Source organism: Stegodyphus dumicola, chromosome 3, assembly GCF_044657685.1.
Source record: "Stegodyphus dumicola isolate Sdum_Otavi_A_Nest chromosome 3, ASM4465768v1".
NCBI classification, from domain to species: Eukaryota; Metazoa; Arthropoda; class Arachnida; order Araneae; family Eresidae; genus Stegodyphus; species Stegodyphus dumicola.
Window position 1 is genome coordinate 245,980,101 of NC_140770.1, and position 20,797 is coordinate 246,000,897.

At 31.0% G+C, this 20,797-nt stretch overlaps 1 protein-coding gene across 2 annotated transcripts in view; it reads left to right on the top strand.

Annotated features, from left to right (window-relative positions):
* The window catches only part of mIF2 (mitochondrial translation initiation factor 2), a 124,775-nt gene that overhangs the window by 85,788 nt on the left and 18,190 nt on the right, over nt 1-20,797 (top strand). For both annotated transcript variants that reach the window (XM_085814007.1, XM_085814008.1), the window contains 4 exons: nt 6,294-6,419; nt 6,514-6,739; nt 13,538-13,678; nt 16,525-16,689. In XM_085814007.1, the coding sequence (XP_085670133.1) occupies nt 6,294-6,419; nt 6,514-6,739; nt 13,538-13,678; nt 16,525-16,689 (658 nt within the window). The remainder of the gene's footprint in view (nt 1-6,293; nt 6,420-6,513; nt 6,740-13,537; nt 13,679-16,524; nt 16,690-20,797) is intronic.

The window sequence follows — 20,797 nt, forward strand, 5'->3', positions numbered from 1 at the left end:
GACCCTATCATATTTGTATGAGGAGAGGAATGAAGCTTTGTATTTTTTACAGAAGTTCAATTATTAGAGAACATTACTGTTATTGAAGTTATACTCTGCCACATGCATCTTTTTCAGGGTGCCGTTGGTCCCAGCTTTGTTTTTATTTATGGCTATACATGGCCACCTAGGACTCATGCAGTTGAGGGGCTCAGAGTGAAGATATCTACAGAATGGACTGGCCATCATACTCTGCTGATTTAAATCCCATTGAATATGTGTGGGGTACTTTAAAGATCTCTGACAACAGGATCTTGTCTTCTGGAGAACACAAGACAACTGAAACAGATACAGCTTGAAGAATGGAAACTCTTACCCCAAGAACTGTTAGATATTCTGCTGTTGAGTATTGACAGATGATGCAACACAACCATTGCAATTATTGCAGGTCGTATTCCTTACTAAGGCTCTTTGGTCGTGTTCTTCCTCTTGGCCAGACAGTTTTCTGTACCAATGCCATTCTGTTAATAATAAACGTTATGTTCTGCACTGTAGGCATCCTATTCATTTTTGGCTATTATATTTTTCTTATCCTTTAATTACTACATTGTGCCCCTGCAATATTAATTTCATATCTCCCAGTTAATTTTTTTGCAGAATTACGGCCAAAATCAGAAAAGTTGCTTAAGTTGTGCACACTAGTGTATATGATCACTAATTTGGCTCCAAGCATCCTTTTACTAGGCATATATCTTAAACTGAAACATTCTACCAATGTTCATTGTTCATTTCATTATAGATCACAATTTTCCTTTAGGTGTAACAATCACATGAAGTTTTTAACCTTGCTAACTTTAACACCTACTGAATCACTTATATCTCAGATGCCAACCTGACAAATAATTTTTTTACCGTTAATGTTTTCAACACCATGTGACTATCAACTTATTGCAGCTTGATGAATGATTCATGCAATAGTATTTAAAAAAAAATTTAGCAATTGAATACCAAAAATGATGGTAACTTTTTTTATTGACATTACACTTTGTGATGATTATAGACTTCAGCCATGCATAGTCAATTACACTGTGAAGTATTCAGTGTGTTGAGGAAGAGAAATTTAACTGAAATTTCTTTCCATGTGCAAAAAATAGATAGCATTTGCAAAAAAATTAGAAAAAGTATTCATGAGTAATTGGTTTGATAATCATTTAATACCCGGGGTTTGGAAACATTCGAAATCAATAGGTTTACTAGATGATACAAAAACTGCTCTGATTATGAAATTATGAACAACTGTTCAGCTCATACTTTGCTTAAAGATTTAGGGGAAAAATCTGTCTTAGTCTTTCTTCTAAATTATACATCCATCATTCAGCTAATGGATATATTCTAATGAATTCAGCTAATGGAATGTGGTGCATGCTGAAATGCAAATATAAAGTATCTTTAAAAAAAAAAAAAAAAAAATCTGTGCTAAATTTTCTGAACAGTGCTAGGACCATTCAAAATTTTTTAAAATATTTTAATATAAAATTAATTGTATGGAGTATTGCAGTCTTGTGAGAGGATGTGTCTGTGAATATTTTTAAAATGTTTGACATAATTTATGGCCAGCTACTATATTTCATGGTGATAATGATGATTATGACAAAAGCCAAGAAGCTGGAGGTTTTGGTATAACACATGCAAAAAGCAAAATTTTGTAAAGGAATTTGAAAAAGTAGTAATAATGATGATGATACAGTAGGAATTTTTCCATTGTGATGACAGTCACATGAAGGCATCAACTAAAACGAAATAATTTTAGTTGGCTGATAATTAATTTAATAAATGAGTGTGATGTCGGTCAACTAAAAATGGGGTATGCATACCTCAGGAAATACACAAAGTGGTACTTGGGGGTGTACCAAAAAAGTAAGCTCTTCACTTGCTAAAGTATGATCATATATTATGTGCAAAATTCTCTAATGGATTGTTGTATCTGGTTTTACTAGTGTCTGGGAAGTTTAACATCATAACTGCATGAGCTTTAAAGCATATGCTTATTGCATTATAACATACCATATCATATATTATATTATCTTGCATACAAGCAAGAACAGCATTAGACATTTTGCTCCATGGTGCAGTCTTTACAATTCCTGAATTATCTTGCCTGGTACATCCCTAAATTCTACTGCTTTGTGCTTCTTTTTAATTCTAAAAATTTTGCTTTCATAAATTTTCCTGTTCATTACTTTCCTGTTCATTACCTGAAAGTCTAAAAATTTTGCCTCCTGTTGTGAGTGCATTGGTTGCACCAGCTTTAGTGCCAGCCCTGGTTACAACTTATAATTATTTTTATCATAGGGTTATGTAATAAAAAATTTTGGAGATCATTGAACTAAAGTATGGCAAAATCAGTAGTGTGATTCTAAATACAGAATACAATAGTGAAGAAAGTGGCAAAGAAGTCATTGAGAGTTAAAAATTCTGGATTGACAGTTTAGTGGTAATTCTTGACGTGGTAATTACAGGATCTGAACAACAGAACTTGGTAACAGAGCAAGAAATTCTGCCTGTCTCTAAAACTAAAGAGTGTATACAAAAAACAAAGCAACTTAAAAAACTTATATTGAAAGAAATGTTTAATAAAACAAACAAATAAATATTGAGTTTTTTGTGTGTATGTGTGTCTGAACTTTGATTCCCTTAAGTACTTCATTATTTCATAAATAACTTTTTAATATTATAATTACTAGACATCCTATTATTAAATTTAAACTAATAATCAAGAATCCAGAAGTTTTTTAAATCTAGAATCATCTGGATTTTGACAATTCTGGTTCTCAGACTTTGTACTGTGTATTTTTGTATACTTATTAGCATAAAAGTTTGCAGAATCTTTTTATTATCTAAGTATCAGAATCTTTTTATTTTATTATATATGTGAGTGAAATGATTAAAATAATTTTTTAATTAAATCAAAGTCGAAAGATCATGTATGACAAGAAAAACTACAAATGAAAAAGTTATAGAACTCTGTTGGGCTACCACTCGTGTGGATTCATTATGGACTGACATTGAGGATAGCCCCCATATGGTGTCCTTCATCATCCCATTCCACAGCTGCAATAAGAACACCTCTAGTTTGACCATTCTCCTATATTTGTCCAACTTGCTTTCTCAAGTGACCCCAGGCATGCTCGATCAGTGAGAAATCTGGGGATTGGCAGGCCAGGAAAGGGTACTAATGTAGCAGAGGCATTCCTGTGACATTCATGTTGTTTGTGGCTGAGCATTGTCATCCTGAAAAATGCCATCTAGGAGCCTTGCAGTAAGTAGCAATACATGTGGTTGAAATGTTGTCATGAATGTACCACTGGGCTGTCGTGGTACTGTGGATCAATATTAGATTGACCAGGTTTGTATCCAAGAATACTTTATACCTTTGTACCAGCTCTGGGAGTGGTGTATCACTGTAAAGCAATGCCAGAATTGAGGCATTCACCATGGGGCCTCCACACACATATATCGTAGCTTCACTGCCCAAATTGAATCTAGATTCATCACTAAAGATGACCTAGTTTCATTTGATTGCAGTCCAGTGCCATTGAGCACAACACCACTCCAGATGAAGGTGATAGTGGTTGGGTGAGATTGGCAACACATGCAATGGGTACTGTGATGCCAAATATCCTTTAGCCAGTGCCTTGTGATAGTATAGACAGACAGAAGGGCCCATTTTAAAATTCTGCTTGGGTCCAAATAATGGACAATGATGCAGTTGGCACTGTGTTTTCATATCAGGTGATGTGACAGTCCTCTCAGCTGTTAGTCTAGTGATGATGTCCTTATCCTAGCCACTGTGTATACAACATTGTCTTGCCCACTAGTCCAACAGCTTCTCACAGTAAAGTGGCTAACCGCCAAGCTGATTATCCCAATAATTCTTCTCCCACTCAAACTCTGACACCTTATCTCATTATCTTTAATGGAGGTGTGATGGCATCCCTAGTGAAAAAGCATTTCTCAGGAAGTACAGGGAAAATGCATTTGCATACGTTTTTTTATGTGCCAGGGAGAACAAAGTTCAGTGCTGTCTGGTGGCATTATCCAATGCACAATTACATTTTATTTCTAATCATTTGCATATCTGCTGAACACATTCCTTTAGTCCAATTTTGTTACAGCAATATTGTTCAAGTTCAACAATAATGTTACTTTTGAATCCATTTAAAATAAAATAATCTTTAGAACTTCTTTTTTAAACAATGTTTATTTACTTGTAAGGAATGCGTACCAAACAGCACTTGGGTGTTTTCTTCTGCTATCTTGGATTGCAAAAAAGTACTATTTCTCAACAGAATCAAAATTTTATTTAGGATATTGCAAGATTTTATAATAGCTTATTGAAATCTTTTGTGATTTTTATAGTTTATTATTTTCATGGAAATCTTATAGGGCAATATGAATTTTAATTGATTTAACCCATCAATGAATGTTGGTAGTTAAAGTCTGTCTTTCAGACAGAAATTTATAGCCCATTAATTTTGTATGCATTTGTATTTCAGACACTTTGCGTTATAAAATGTATTTTTAAATTAAAATATAAATTTCATTTTTGAAAAAAAAAGGAGAACTGCCTGGTTTCCAGGTTTACCGCTTCAAAGTTTGCATCACTATTTAAATATAAGGTTCATTAAAAAAAGTATTAAAAAAAAGAACTACCTAGTTTTCAGGCTACTAATTCAAATTTATAGCCTAACTAAATAACTTTTAGCATAAAAAATAAACTGATATATTTATACAGTGAATGTGATAAATGGATATGAAGATAAAATTATGGGACTATGCACTATTCATGTTCTATAGGTCATTTTTTCTATCATCCAGGTAGCTGTCTAAGAAATTTTGTATTAGCATTTTGCTTTTTATACTAAAAATTGTATGTGTAAATTATATGAATACTATCTGTGTTACCCAACTTTGAAAGCAAAATGGCAATCAGATACTACGTAATTATGGATAATGTGACTTGATTGGTACAATTATTAAGCAATTATTAATGAAAACCCTCATGTGAGAAGATGACCTAGAAAGAAACAGGATATTAAGATGAATTTTTCCGAGATTTATTAAACAGACTCTCAATAGACTAAGTTTTTAAAAATACCACAACAGTATTAACTAGTTTGATTCAGAAAGCATTTCATATACTCTAAAAAATTATAGAAATTTCTTCTTTTAAAACTTCAATTTCGATGGGATTTATAATAGTATACTGAGCAAAGTAATAAGCTGCATCAAATCAAAAAGTTAATGAAGAATTTGGTTCCTAGTGCAGCTGAGCTTGAGTTTAATGGAATCTATTTCTTCTTTCCTGTTATGTCAAAGAAAAATTTTTTGTTGCTGTATGTGCAATGTTACTCTCTAAACAAATACGGGCCTTTGGCTTTTGGTGTAAAGCAAAGATGCTGCTCCTCCCAACACACACAACCACTTGATAGCCAAAAATGAAACTAATGGTTCAGTTACCCAAAAAGTGTTAAAAGATGAAACAATATGCAAGATGGTTCAATATTGCTGCAATCATGCTATTTCTTGGCAAAAGAAATATCAGCTAAGTCAGAAGAAAAATCAGTTTATTATTATTATTATTATTATCATATTCTCATTTCTACACTTTCTTATACAGAAAAAGAAAATGTCAACTTCCTCAAGGTTTCTGATCAGGATAATAGATCATTCTGGTTATTAGGTATTAGATTTCAGATTTTGTACTGTATATAGCTTGACTTAGCATTGCATAATTTCTGGGTATTCTCAACAGTGAAAGGACAACTGCATAGAAATAGGCTCTCTTTTCAGATGAAGAAGGGGAAAACCTAGTGACTATCACAAAAAAGTGTAGGTCATGTTTTTGAAACTTAACACAAGGGAAACACAAGGGGGATTGTAATTCAATATGACCTCTACTTTTAAAAAGAAAAAAGTAATAGCCCTTGTAAATTTATTACATTCTGAATAAAAGAAATAGTCTTAAGACTTTTCAATCAGTCCACATACATATACACAAAATTACACTTTTATACAGATTATTAAATTACAAAAGTATTACTACTGAATTATATAAATTTGCAAAAGTATTAAACATAAACTTTTTGTGTTTTAGTAAAATTGCAATGTAAGATTTTTCATTGATTTATACATGGAAATTAACTACTTTGATGGCATATGATTTTTAGAAATTTAAGGATATAATGTAAAAATTTCAAATAATATCTGTTGAACTGAAATTTAACTATGTTCTGAAAAATACCTTATCTTAGGTTCGTGCCATGTATGATGATAGAGGGAAAAGTGTTACAGATGTGACTCCTGGTATGCCAGTTCAAATTTTTGGTTGGAAAAGTTTTCCTAGTGCTGGAGATGTTATTTTGGAGGCGGAATCCGAGGTATTAATTTTGAAAAAAGAAAAAAAAAAAAAAAAAATACTCAACTAATCTAAGTTTCTTATTGTTGTTTAATACTTTTGCAATTTTATTTTAGAAACATGCACGCGAAGTTGTAAAATATCGTGAAGCTAAAAAGATGGAAGAAAAAGCTTTTTCTGATCAAGTAGTTATTCAAAAGAAGCTGGATGCTCACTTAGAGAAATACAGAGCAGAAAGACAAGCACGACTGATGCAAGGGCGGTATCGCAAACAGAGGAGTTATTTCAGAGAGAAAGAAAGCATTATAGATGACAGCCCATGTCTAGCATTTGTTTTGAAAGGTCAAGTAAACTGAATTTGCAACTTCTCTAACAGTATTTAAGCTGGGAAAGATTTAATAGATTAATAATATAGGACTTTTATTTAATAACATAAAACTTTACTTTTTGTGGAGAAATTGTTGTTAGTGTTGCAGGTCAAACAACAAACAAAAATAAAGAATATGAAACAAGTCATATTCTTTATTTTTTCTATGAATATCAAAATGTTCTTGTTCTGTATTTAGATTCCATAACCCTTAGTTCTGCTTAAAGTTGACTGCAATGTATTTCTGTAACTTAAAGCAAAATGTAATTTTAGTTCATTCTGTGTTAACGCATTGCATGTGGGTATATTTTGCCATGGATTTTTCCTTGTGTAGCAGGCTTTTTTTCATGAATTTCGCGAGTTTGGTTATTTATTAAAAATATCGCAATAATCAATACATACATACAATGTCCATCATATTTATATGACACCCATTGTCCAGCACAGATCTATTATATAAGTACTTTTACATAGCCTGTGATGTAGTGATAGAGTGCAAAATACGTAAAAGTATGTTCCCCACATGCAGTGTGTTAATATGTTACAGAATTAATCTTTTTTCTGTAATAAAAAAATCAGGATTTCTTACTGAAGAAATTAAATGCTGATCTTTAATGGTTTGAAATAAGATTAGCCTATTAATACATTACCATGAAGTACTTTTTCCTATATAGTTACACCTTTGGTTACAATATTATTATGATAGAAAATGATGCTTAAAATTGTGGTACAAGAGTTTTCCTCCTACAGTAGAACTTTAGTTATTAGAATTTCCATAAATGAAAATTTTCAGTTGATTGGACTGAATGGTAAATCTAAAACTTGTAATTAATATTAACATTTCTTTGTTAATTGACCTTTTTTTCCTTAGTCCCTTCAGTTTCAACATATTGAAGTTTTATTGTTTTATTTTTTGAACATTTTTACAGATTGAATTTCTTTAATATAAAAGAGAGCACACTAATAATACTTTAATATAATATATAATAATAATTTAATGAAGCACATTATAATTTAAAAGACAGCACATGTATCCAGGAAATCTGTGGAAGATTAAAAAACATGATTTAATAGTGTAGTAACCTTAATTTAATGACACAAAATTGTTCATGCTTTGCAAAAAAATTAATAGTAGTAATATAAATATTAATACTATTACATAACCTAAATTATATCCCTATTTTTTTCCACGAAGTATTGCAGTTTATTATTCCTTATTTAGATTCTGTAATCCTTATCCAGTTGTGTTTTGAATTAACAGAGTTAACTGTAAAGTATTTCTGTAAATTTAGTTCATTTTGTTCCAATATATTTCAAAATTCATTTGCATTATACCAGACCCTTCCATCAAATTTTCAAGAGAATTTTTGGCTGTATGTATAGTATTATAAATACCCTGTGTCGCAAAGATACTGCACACTTACAAACACTGAAGCCTTATCTGGGATTTAAACTTGGCCCCAAGGCTATGGCAGTTGGCTTCCCCACCACCATGCCAACAGAGTGACAGTAAGATGATGTTGAAAAGAGGAAGAGTGCTGGATGCTGAGCAGTCATCTTCATTTAGTTGTAATTTTTTTAATAATGGATGTACCAAGTAGCAGAAGCACCCAGTTTAACATTTTGTAATAATATATTTGAAGCAATACAGAGGCAGAGACTAAAAAACAGAATATTTATAGCCATTTGAGATATGTGCCTCTTCATGAATTATTCTTTTTTCTTTTACACTGATAGTAAAGCATTTTAGGAATCAAAAATTTGAATTCTGATGCAATAGAGTGTTGTAATTTTGAGATGCTCTTATTAGATCAAATTTGTATAAGCTAAAGACATTTCTACTGAAAATAACAGCATTTACTCCTGAAAAGTAATGCAGAGTTGCTAAACATCTTTTTTTTTTTTTTTTTTTTGTAGTCTAGAAAAATGCCAAATGTTCTTTATTTTAAAATTAAAAATCAGTGTGGCTTCATAAATGTGGCTGAATGATGGCATTTAGTGGTGTATTTTGAAAAGTTTTCACAAGATAATATGGAATTTCCATTATTGGTTCCTTGCAGCCAGTGAGAGAGTTAGCTGTGATTTCCATGCGGTGACATATTTCTTAATAAAAGATTGCCTGCCATATTTTTCATTAATTTTGTTTTCTCTGCTACTTTACATTATGATTGTCAAATGCCAGAAAATGCTGTGATTGGCTAAAGGAAAAATCAGCCATACTTTATGTATAAGTAACTTGCAGTTGATAACTGTGCATAATACAATTAGGCCAATAATTATGTATGCCTCCCCTGCCTGGACAAATGTTTTTGGTAAGTGCTTTCTTATTCTACCAAGACTGCAAAGTAATTTCTTTATGATTATTGCTGATGCAGCTTAATATATCAGAAATGTTACCATACACAAAGATCAGGAACTGCCTACTGTTCATGAATTTATTAATGATGAAAATTCTGCAATAAAGCATAGTGAAGTAATCTGCTCAGCTTTACAGATAATTTGGACTATGTATCTATAGAAGAAGACTGATATACGAGAACTTATGCAACACTTATTTTCCTAAGCTCCATTCCATGATAAGCACTCACCTCTCACATTTTATGCTGTTTCAGTGCAACTTTTTTATCAAGATGCCTTGTTTCTTTAAGCACAAGTTCTTAGGTAAATATTATCATTAAGTTTCTTTGCATTTATCTTGCAATATGGGATTTAATGACCTTTGTCCAATTAGTGACAGGGTCTCTATGTGTACTGTATTGTACAATGTGTTATAAAATTTGTGTTCTTTCGTGCTTTTGAAACTGTAACTTTTAAAACGTGTAAAACCTGTAGATGTTTTATATTTGTATATGCAATGTACCTCCCCTTCTTTCACCAGCTGTCAGTTCCCCTTCCTTTCCTTTTATGGGACCCATAGCTCAGGAGTCTACAAAGTCAGGCTAGCCCATGGAGGTGCAAATTTAATTACACTAGAAAATGCCAAAAGGCAGTCTGCCAAATAACCTTATACTAATTTTAAAGTCACTGCAACACTTGCTTTATCTTATCTGTTGGACTTTGTGTAGAATGAGTTTCATTTGTTTTGTTCATTCTGAAGAATATAATTATTTATTAATAAACCATTTTACATGTATGTTTTGTGTTCATCATATCTCATTTTAATAAGTGCTGTTATCCCTATAAATAAATTATGGAACTGATAAGAAAACAGATCAACCATTTATGTTCACATAACAAAAACTAGGAATACAGTTATGACTGGTCAGACACAACAATTAACCCACAAGAAGCAAAGTCTAATACTAGTCAAAGTGTTTTTTTAATTAGATATATGAGTGTTTTAGCAATAAGACAAGCATAAACGTTCAGATTGTCATAGAAATAAAAGCAATGCATTAGCATCCAGTTTTATAATTGACAAGTTTGTCATAAAAGCAAATTCTAAAAAATAAATAATAGTTGCTTTGAAAATAGTTTAAATATATCATGTAGTTAAATGCTGTCAATCCTATAACTTGCTTGACTGCAGTTTGAAATTAAATTAAAAAATTTTAGCATGATTTGAAAATCTTGCAGCAGAACAAAATCTGAAAACAGTTGTTACAAATTGCTTGGTACAAAAGTGTTAGGAATAAATTTGAATGAATTGAAAAATCATGATCCACCTCTATATTTTGTCTTCAAATTGATGCTACAAAAAATTACAGTATGTATTTAATATTTTAATATGGAATTCAGTATAGTGAATCATACAACTGACATTTTTGAGAACCCAGGTGGATGTGCAGATGGAATGATCGAGAGTTTGAATAATACTGTTAGTAGTCTGCAGGTTAGTATGGACAAAAATCTCTTTCTTTAATGGATATAACACAAATTGTATAAGGGAAACTTTATATATTAATTAAATGAAGGTGGTGTTAAAGCTAATTGCAATTTTCATATTGTTCATAATACTCGTACAGCAAAATATGCTTTGGAAACTTGGATGTGGACATAGAAAATATTACCCTAAAAGTCTATGTCCATTTCATATTGTCAGCAAAGAGATGTGAAACAATTAAAACATCTCATTTAATTGTAGAAACATAAATTCTGTCAAATTCTTAGTCATGTTCCTACTAGGCAACTTTCTCTGTATGAAGCCATGTATTAAAAGAATTTTAAGTTCATTGAAAGCCTTAGGTTCTTATTTCTTAAACAGATTAAACTGTTTAATCTAAGCAATTTTTAAATTGGTGATCATTCTGTAGGAACTATACAGGTTATTGAAATATATGTATTGTTCTTGCAACATTTAATGTTAATATTCAGCTTAGCTGTGGAAGAACTACAAAAGAATCAAAACTCTGGTGCAGATGAAACTTAAGAAATAAGCTTAATTCTCAGTATGTTGAGGAATTTGTTTGGTTTTCAAGTTCATCAACATTTGAAAAAGTTAGATAATTAGATAATTCAAAATTTATCTATGACTTTAAATTATTTCTTTCTTTAGAATTATTTATTTAGAAGAACACTTTGATAAAAGTTCCTTTATTGTCAGTTCTAAGTGTGTGAATTAATTCATTTTTAACATAACAGAAATTTGTTGAAGTTAGTGAAGATTTGAAGTTAAAAGAAGAGGTGGATTTGAATATGGATGACCTTTTTTAATAGATTGACATGAATTCAAAAAGTCTTTAATTCTATTCAAAGTTCTGACCATTTTATAAGGTCCAGATTGTCAAGTAGAAAATGGCACATAATTTTAAAAAGTGCTGATTATAACTGTATTAATATTTAAAAAATATTTTCATATCTGTTTTCAGTTCCTACAACGTCAACATACTGTAAAATAATTTTTGGTGTCATGTGAACTAAATGAAAAAAATTGACAAAATATGTATTCAGTTAAACTTTAAAAAAATTTAATTATTTATGTTTCTAATTTAAAAGAAATTTTAATTTCATAATTTGCTGAAAAAATAAAAAGTGATGCACATTTTCTCTGGTTTGCTAAAAATGTGAACAAATGGGATTTAATTTTTAAAAAGTTTACATTAACTTTAGTTTTAAAAGTTTCAAATATTTATTTTAAGTTTTTCTGCATTTTTGAATTAAGCAGTTTTTTAATTCAAGTCTAATGATTATTCTAATAATATATCCTTTCCATTTAATAAGTCACCTAAATTATTAAAGTAAAACTTTTTTTTCAAAGTATTAAAAAATTGTTTGAGTGTAACATGAACATTACTTCTAAAATTATATTCCAATAATTTATAATAACAAAAAAGGAATCAATAAATTTTGTGCCCTTTATTGGAACTCAACAGATTTTTGGCAACCCTACTTGTGTGATATACAGGGTGAGCACAACCACAGTCCCCGGTTTCGAAAAGGAATAACTTTAATACCAAAAGGACTATTTTGCCCAAATTTTTAACATAGTTACATAAACTCATAAACGTTTTGGTGGTATTGATTTGAATCACAAACACTCGATGTGCACGCCACCTATTACGCGGGAAACATCAATACGGTAATTCAGTTCCAACCACACATTGTGAAGCATATCCGGTGTGATGGGATTCACAGCAGCACTGATGCTTTCTTGAAGATCATGCAGAGTTGGCGGTAACAATTTCCTCTAAGACGGAAGGTCGGCCAGAATGTCCTTTTCTTTTATCACAAAAGCACCCTGTCTCACTAAATGTTTTATGTCACTTCAAAATGGATTTGTGTGTAGGTGAATCAAATGGATTTGTGTGAAGTTGAGTTTGAACTTGCTCTGCACTCTCACAACACTGCTTGTTTTTGCAAATTGTAACACACACCAGCTTCGTTACTGCGGGGTGAACGCCATTTTCGATGTCACTGCCCTCTAGCAATCGAAGTCATGCGTAGCGATCCTGCAAAGAAAAGAAATGAAAAATATTTAACCGAGTTGTGTATATTACATTTATCAACATTCCAAGTAACTGTTAATTTTATGACACCTTGAACTCAGGGACTGTTTTTGTGCTCACCCTGTATTGTGATGAAATTAAGAGACATAGATGATGTTGGTTAGCTGGAGAGGATTAAACAATGAAGATAACTCGTGGTCGGTTGATACAGCTCTTTATTTTTAGTAGATTAATATTGAAGTCAACATAATGAAACTGGCGTAGGAAGTGTGCTCTTTATTCCATAATTTCGAGAGAACATTTCACTTATTCATAACATTACAAATGATGAACAAGTGAAGTAGCAGGCTATATGCTGGTTGGGTTGTGCAGAGGCATGTTAAAATATGAGGTGACTATATTATACTATATAAAGGATATATATATTGACTATATAGAGGTGACTATATTATTGCCGTTAGATTAATAATGGTGAAGTTATCATTTTCATTTCATAAGAATAGTACATTACGTTTGGCATAACATAGTTCAGAAAAGTTTATTAAAAGCAATTCACTATTTTACAATGCAAAAGGAAAACAAGAAAGTTTAAAAAAGGCAAATTTAGAGACTGTTAGCAATTTAAAATTGGAATTTTATCTTAAATAGTGTTTTCCTTTGCCATGAAAAAAATAATAATTAGCCTTCACTAAATATTTTATTATATCATAATATATTGTAAACTTATGATTTCATGTTTTGTGTATACCTTAAACTATCCTTTTACTCTAAGATTTATTGTGCATTTCTTAACTTTTATTTTTATTAAACAATTTTTTTAATATAGAATTTTTGTTATATCAACTTTTAATATAATCATGTTATTTTTACTGTAATATTTATGTGTAGGTGATGTTCATGGCTCTGTTGAAGCCATACTGGATGTTGTTAATACCTATCAGTCTCATGATGCTTGTCGTCTTGATGTTATACATAGTGGGGTTGGTAATCTCACAGAAAATGATATTGAGCTAGCTGAAGCATTTAATGGTAAGAATATTATTACACTTTTTATGGAAATTCGGGTTTTTAGGGATGAGGATGAACTTTTGTATTTCAATCTTAAAATACACAATTTATTCATTTCTAAATACTAAAGCTGTAATAACAAAATATGTTAAGAAAATTGACTTTTACTGCTGCAAAATATGTCAAAATTGTAGAAAATAAATGGCCCTCCAAATTCATAGTTTTCATATAGAGGCAGCACAGTTTCTTCAATTTGAATTTATTTATGTGTTTACTATAGTAATCTTGTATGTGATGAAAAAATCTTATGTGTAAATATAAATTCTCCCATAAGGTACTTGATAGGTTTGTCCAGAACTACTATTATTCAGTTTCTAAGTAAATAAAAAAGAATTTTTGTTTTTACATATCACTTTATAACTACTGTGTAGACCAGGGATGATAATTTGTAACATTATTCAGTTATTCTCAGAAGTACAGTCATAGATATTTTTTACAATTATTTTTTAAGATTCAATATTAAAAGTGTATGTGTTATCAAATATATGGCTGATCGGAAAGTAATTTCGTTTTTTCCTAACAGATGTATTTTTTCACAGAAACTTCACACTTAAATCACATAATCATTATACATTTTGACAGCTGATATAGCAAAGCTTGCTTGTGAAAAGTTTGATTGATTCTAACCAGTTTTGGATTGGTGCCCTTTTAAATATGGAAAGTGAAAAGCAGCCTTTTCAACAATGTGTGTGTGTGTGTTTACTATTAAGCAAGGAAAAAATTATCTGATGTGTATGAAGAAGATGTATTGACAGAATGCCAATGCCAAAACTGGTTTACAAAATTTCTATTCAGCAAGTTTGACACCGAAGATGCACCACATTCTGGAAGGCCAGTTAAAGCTGATGAAGACACAATAAAGGAATTAATTGATGCAAACCAGTGAATAACAACTCGTGAGATCACTGAGAGATTAAAATTTATTGAATTTCACCGTTCCTGATCATTTGAGTTTTGAGATTTAAATTTAATCTCAAAACTCAACATATGAGTTTCTCAATTCTTACAGAAAGAAATTTGTGCCACCACCTTGACGTATTTGCCCCTCAAATGTCGAGAACATGATCCATTTTTGAAGCACATCATTACTGGGAATGAGAAATGGGTTGTCTATAGCAATGTTAAATGCATAAAATCTGTGAACACCAAACTTTTCAAAATTTCTTATAAATGATTTACATCCATTTTCATTTTAGATATTTTAGGACCACAACGGACAGTGATGCACGAAGAAACATGTCTAGGCATAGAGTCAATAAGAGTGTGGATGGTGTCCTGAGGGAGGGCTCTGCATTCCCTTTGAACCATTTGCCACAGTTTGTCTTCTGAATGAGGCAGGGGCAGAGTCTGCAAACGGCATCCAATCACATCCCACACATTTTCGATTGGTGACAGGTCAGGAGAGTACGGTGGCCAGGAAAGCATCTGTATACCTTGTAGAGCATGTTGGCAAATGCGACCACTGTGTGGTCAAGCGTCATCTTGCTGAAAAATTGCATTAGGTAGTCCCTGAACATAGGCTTCTTGATTGATCAAGCATGTTATAGGCTTTCAGCTTTTCAACAGCAGAAAATCATGTATCCTAGCCTGTAACATATGTTGCCTATTGACTGCACCAAGTTTGTTATCATGTCAGGCAAAATGTAAAAATTAATAATTTCATTGTTACCATAAAAAAATTTCTCATGAAGGTTGTTTTAAATTAAGAAGTCTGGTTCTATCTACCATGAAGAACTCATAGTATTTCATGTTATAACCAGGTGGAGTGCTTGGATCAAATGTATAGTTCATTTATAAGAGATTATTATGAAAGATTATTATGATTATGAGATTATTATTATTAATGTTTTGTACTGAAAATTTCCAAGGCTGCCTTTACTCATTATAAGCATGTAGAGTAACGGGATCAGTTGTACGACCTTATACATGAATTTTGACAAACTCAAATGTTTTTTTATCTATGCAAGAACCCACAGAAGCAGCAGCTATCAAGCATGCTTATTAAATGAAGGTATAAAACTGAAATTTTTTTTCAATGCATGGTTATTTGTCTATTATAATTCAATGTTTGGAAACAGAGGATATGAAAAAGGAGAATACTGAAATAAATTGACTCTAAGGAACAATTCAGATTTGGAGTTCTTTGCAACTTAAACAGAACTCCCTTTCTGTATTCTTCCAAATCATGTTTTGTAGATACCTGCTAATGTTAAGCAGAATTTCTCTAAATACAAGAATCTGTCAAGTTAAGAGCCCAGTGATGCATGTTCTAAAGACATAAGTTCGGTTTAATTAATTTAACTATGGCAAATCATGCTGCCTAAGGAGAGGGATGCCTTTTTAGAGGACTTTCTAATGGAAACAACTCGTATTCACGTCACACATGAGAAAAACCATGAAAATGCCCATGCAGTCAGCCTATTAACTTGGAATCAAATCTAGATCAAAGTATTAGTGTTCAGCAACTTTACCACTCAGCGACTGGTGGGCCTCCAAAATCAAAGAAGTGTTACATCCAATGCAATAAGTTTCTTAATCAATTCTTTCTTCTTAGTGCAATCCAGAACAACAAGTTTCTTAAGTTATAATAAATGTAATATTTACTTCATTAAGATGATCACTTATGTTATTTAATTTATAATAATATGAAATTATTATTTATTCAAAGATCATTTTACCAGCACATTTTTTGCCCTTTTTTATATGCATTTTCAAAACTTTCTACCCCTTATTTAGTAATAATTCTGTTTTTTAAAATCACTCTGTTATGAAAAAATATAAATTAAGAAATTATATATTTTCTGCAGGTATTATTTATACTTTCAATATTAATGTGCAGCCTGATATGAAGAAATTAGCTAATGAAAAAGGTATTGTTATAAAACCATTTAATGTGATATATCATCTGATTGCTGATATGAAAACAGAAATTAGCAGTCGATTGCCTTTAGTTCAAGAAGAAGATATTATAGGTATTGACTTCCATATCTTTTTTGTTTGTTTTGGAAAACATTTAGGTTGTTTTCTTATTTTTTTTTTTTTTAATTTTAAAATATTATGCATTTTTAATTATGTTTATTTCTTGGATGTTATTAATGTTTATTTTATGTAGTTACTGCCAATGATATAAATAGTTAAAACTGTCTAACTTTATGTAAATACCTATGAAATATAAAGTAAGCACTCGATTAGTTAAGGTATAGATGCGGATGACACCCATAGTTAACTCATGATTAATATGACAGCAATTCAAAAAATATATAAAGAGGAAATAATCCATAATGCAATCAACAAAAATTGTTATTAATAACTTCCCTGTATTTTTAAGCAGTGTAATTTAAAAAATAAGTTTATTTGGTTATTTAAAATTAAATTAGGATTCAAACAACACACTTCAAAACAAAAAGGACAATATTCTTTGTTTATTTTACTCTTGTATTTTGATAGAAGTAAATAGTAAACAGAAAGTTAATGATTTTGCACTTACTTTAATTTTATGATTTAGCAATTTATTTTTAACAGATGATTTAACAATATTTATATATTCCACATTACATGCAATCAAACTGCTTACTGCTATGGGTAAAAGTAATCCCTAATTCTTCCTGTGACATCATCTGCTGCTACTGCTGTTATCTCATGAATTTTGTCCTTCTTTTTGCATTTCTGGTAGAACCTGTGCTTGTTCTTATGGTTTGTGATAGCAATTTTTCCATCGTTCTGCAGTAAACATTTTTTAGGCAAGCCCCGGTTAACCCGTAATCTGGTTAACCTGCCCTTAGTTAACTAAAAGTTGACTGCAGTTTTGCCCCATTCTTTCAAAATTTCATTAACATTAATTTATTGAATTAATATCAAATATATCATTTAGCTGATTCTTATAAATGTGATTTGGTTTCCTTCAAATCAGTTTTTTATTCTGCTTGTTACAGTTTGTTCAAATTCAGCACTGCCACAAAAGTATTTAACGATGTATTATTGTATTGCATGTGAATTAGCACATTAAAAATTGTTCTGCAAATATTCTGTAAATGTACAAAACATATACAAAAATATTATAAAGGGAAAATCCAATACACTGGAGCAAATAGAACAAGACAGAACATAAGGTTAACAAAAGATACTGTAATTATATATGGTTGCAACATGAGGCAGATTATCAGCTTGACGTCTTACACAGTTGAACCTACAATTACAAACTTCAAGAGACCAAAAGTTTGGCTCTCTCTGATGTGCTTTCTATATAATATTTAAGGCTTTCATATAAATTGTATTATATGAAAATACATAGTTTTAAAGTCAGACTACTGATGTGCTAGTGTTATGATGGGATGAACACTATTTTTGAAAAGTGCTACTATCAGCATGTCAGCTGGTCTGGAAATGATTTTTAAGATGATTATGTTAATGAAATCGTATGAATTTAAGTTCAGAATTCCATCTGAATTTATCTTTGTAGGAAATTTTATTGAACTGTCTTACAACATTAGACTGAAACAAACATAATTTGACAGCAAGGAATTAATTGATATTTGCATGACATTAAAAGATAAATAATTCATATGACATCATATTTGTGCAAATCTGGTTTTTCACTGGGACTTGTGATAAAAAAACAATTATCATAAGAATGGAACAAGAAATGAGGAGGCTAAGTCCAGTTTTATTTCAAGATTTTAAAAGGATATATAGTAAAAAATATTCCATCCTTCTCAATAATTCTGACTCATTTGTTAAATGATATGATTGTTCAAAATCATACTTATGTTGTTTTACATAAATTATATCTGAATTTGAAATATATGTTTCATTTATTTATTTAATTTAGCCAGCCTGAGTACATTATTCTCATTTTTTTAACTGTTAGATAGGCTTATGTTTTGACTAGATGGCATGGAAAACTTCTAATTCACTGAGGATAGTGCAAACCAAAAATATCTGGCAACCACTGATCTGAGATGTTTTTGATTGGTGATGTTTCTTGATTCACTGTTAAGTCTTTTCATGTAGGGTTAATGCATGTTTCAGTTTATTGGAGTTTTATTGTTATTATAGTTCGACTGTCTGAAATGTAACCTTGGCTGGGATTCTGCCAAAGCACATATAATTGTCCAAAAGGGGATTCATTAGTGCTGGGAGGTCGGAGGTCACTTGAAAGTCTTCTCATCGTGGGAAAGAGGGAATGTGTGCAAAAGGGAGGGGAAATCCTCATGTCATCGAGTGATGCTGTCATTGTCTTTTGCATTTTTTAAAATATTTATTTATTCACAGAAATAAATGCTAAGATTTCCATTGGTTTGCAGACAGGAAACCAGTGTTGAAATTTTGTTTTATAATTGATGAATTTCGCATGAACAATGCATATTTCATCACTTACTTTTAAAGATAATGTCACTATAAATCATGGAACTATGTTCTTTAGTGGAAGTATTCTTTTCGTGATAAAAAAAAGGAAACCCTTCAATAAGTTTCCACCCCCATTTGCATGGGATTTATTTAGTTGTAGTTGATTTTAATATGGGAAATTCGTCAATATTGTGTTTCTTTGTGTAAGTGTTAGTGACATCTCATTTTTATTGTTAAAATGAGTCCAGCTGGTAAAAACAAGGTGTTTCACAATGGTGCTATATAATTTCATTATATTTTGTGACATGGATGCTGAGAATGGAGAAATTAGCATTCCCATCTCATAGCCCATGAAAAGCACCAGCAACACTGCAAGAGTATCACTGACAACAATAAAGAAAATTCAGGCAGAAAAGGAGAAAAAGCCAGTTTTCCATTCTCCAAGTGGGGGAGGAAGTTTTAGATAGGATTGGTTTAGGTGGGTTTGAATGCAATGTAATTTGAAAAACTGTTCATAAATTTTATATTAAGGAGGAGAAAATTGCATCACTTTCAATATCACACCCTGTGTTGCATGAAAACATAGATTTTAAATAGAACATAGTATCTTCGAAAGTGAGGCAATTTCGTCATGAAAAAGAACCTGGGTGGACAGTAGCATGACATTCTCAAAATGATGTCAATCGGAAACAGTCTTGGGTGTCATGCAGAGTGGGAATGCATCTAAAAGACTTATTGTTTTATATTTACTAGAAGCGATATGGGATTTTTACCTCATACATCTCTAATTTATAAAGCAAATGACACATTGGGGTATTATCACAGGAAAACAAATTCCTCTGTTTTTGAAAAGTGGATCTCTGAAAAACTCATTTTGAATCTTCCACCAAATGCATAATGATTTTAGACACTGCCTCCAATCCCACAGTCCAATTAAATAAATGTCCGACTATAGCAAATCAAAAAGAAGAAATCCTGCAGTGATTTAAAAAAATGTAGTTCTCTCCAAATTTACAGAAAGTTTAGCTTATGAAAACAAAATGCTCCTAAAGAAAAGTCACATAAATTTGATTCAATGCTCCAAGAACATGGTTTTATGGCTTTACCTCTGCTCCTGTACCCCTGCAACGTTAATGCAACTGAATTCGTTTGGGGGTGAAATAGAGCAGTTTGTATGGAATGGCAGCATGGCTGGAGATATGGCAATAGATAAATTATTAAAAATTATAGAAGGAGGTCTTGAAAGTGTGACAATCGAAGTACTGCACCCATGTAAAAAACGTAGAAAATGACTATTGGAAGAAAGATTATTTAATGGAACATTTATGCAAGTCTTCAATTTTTTCTTCTGATCGAGATGATGACAACTTGGATATGTATAGTAACTGTGATACAGAATAATAAGAAGTATAGAAATGAGGAATTTTGTTTTATAACCCCTCAGTATTTATACTAATGCATACAGCTTTTAGTGCAAAACTCGGAGATATAACTATTTATTAATTATTTATCACTGTATAATTATTATAATTAATTACTAAGAATTTTTTTCAGCGTGTAATAATACACATAAATTTTAGCTCAAAGACAAAAAAAGACAGATTAATTATCAATTATATTAAAATAATAATTTATAGTTGTATAATTATTATAATTATAACAATTATTAGAATTCATTGTAATAATATACAGTCAAAAGTCGTTAATCTGAACACCCATAATCCGGAATGATCT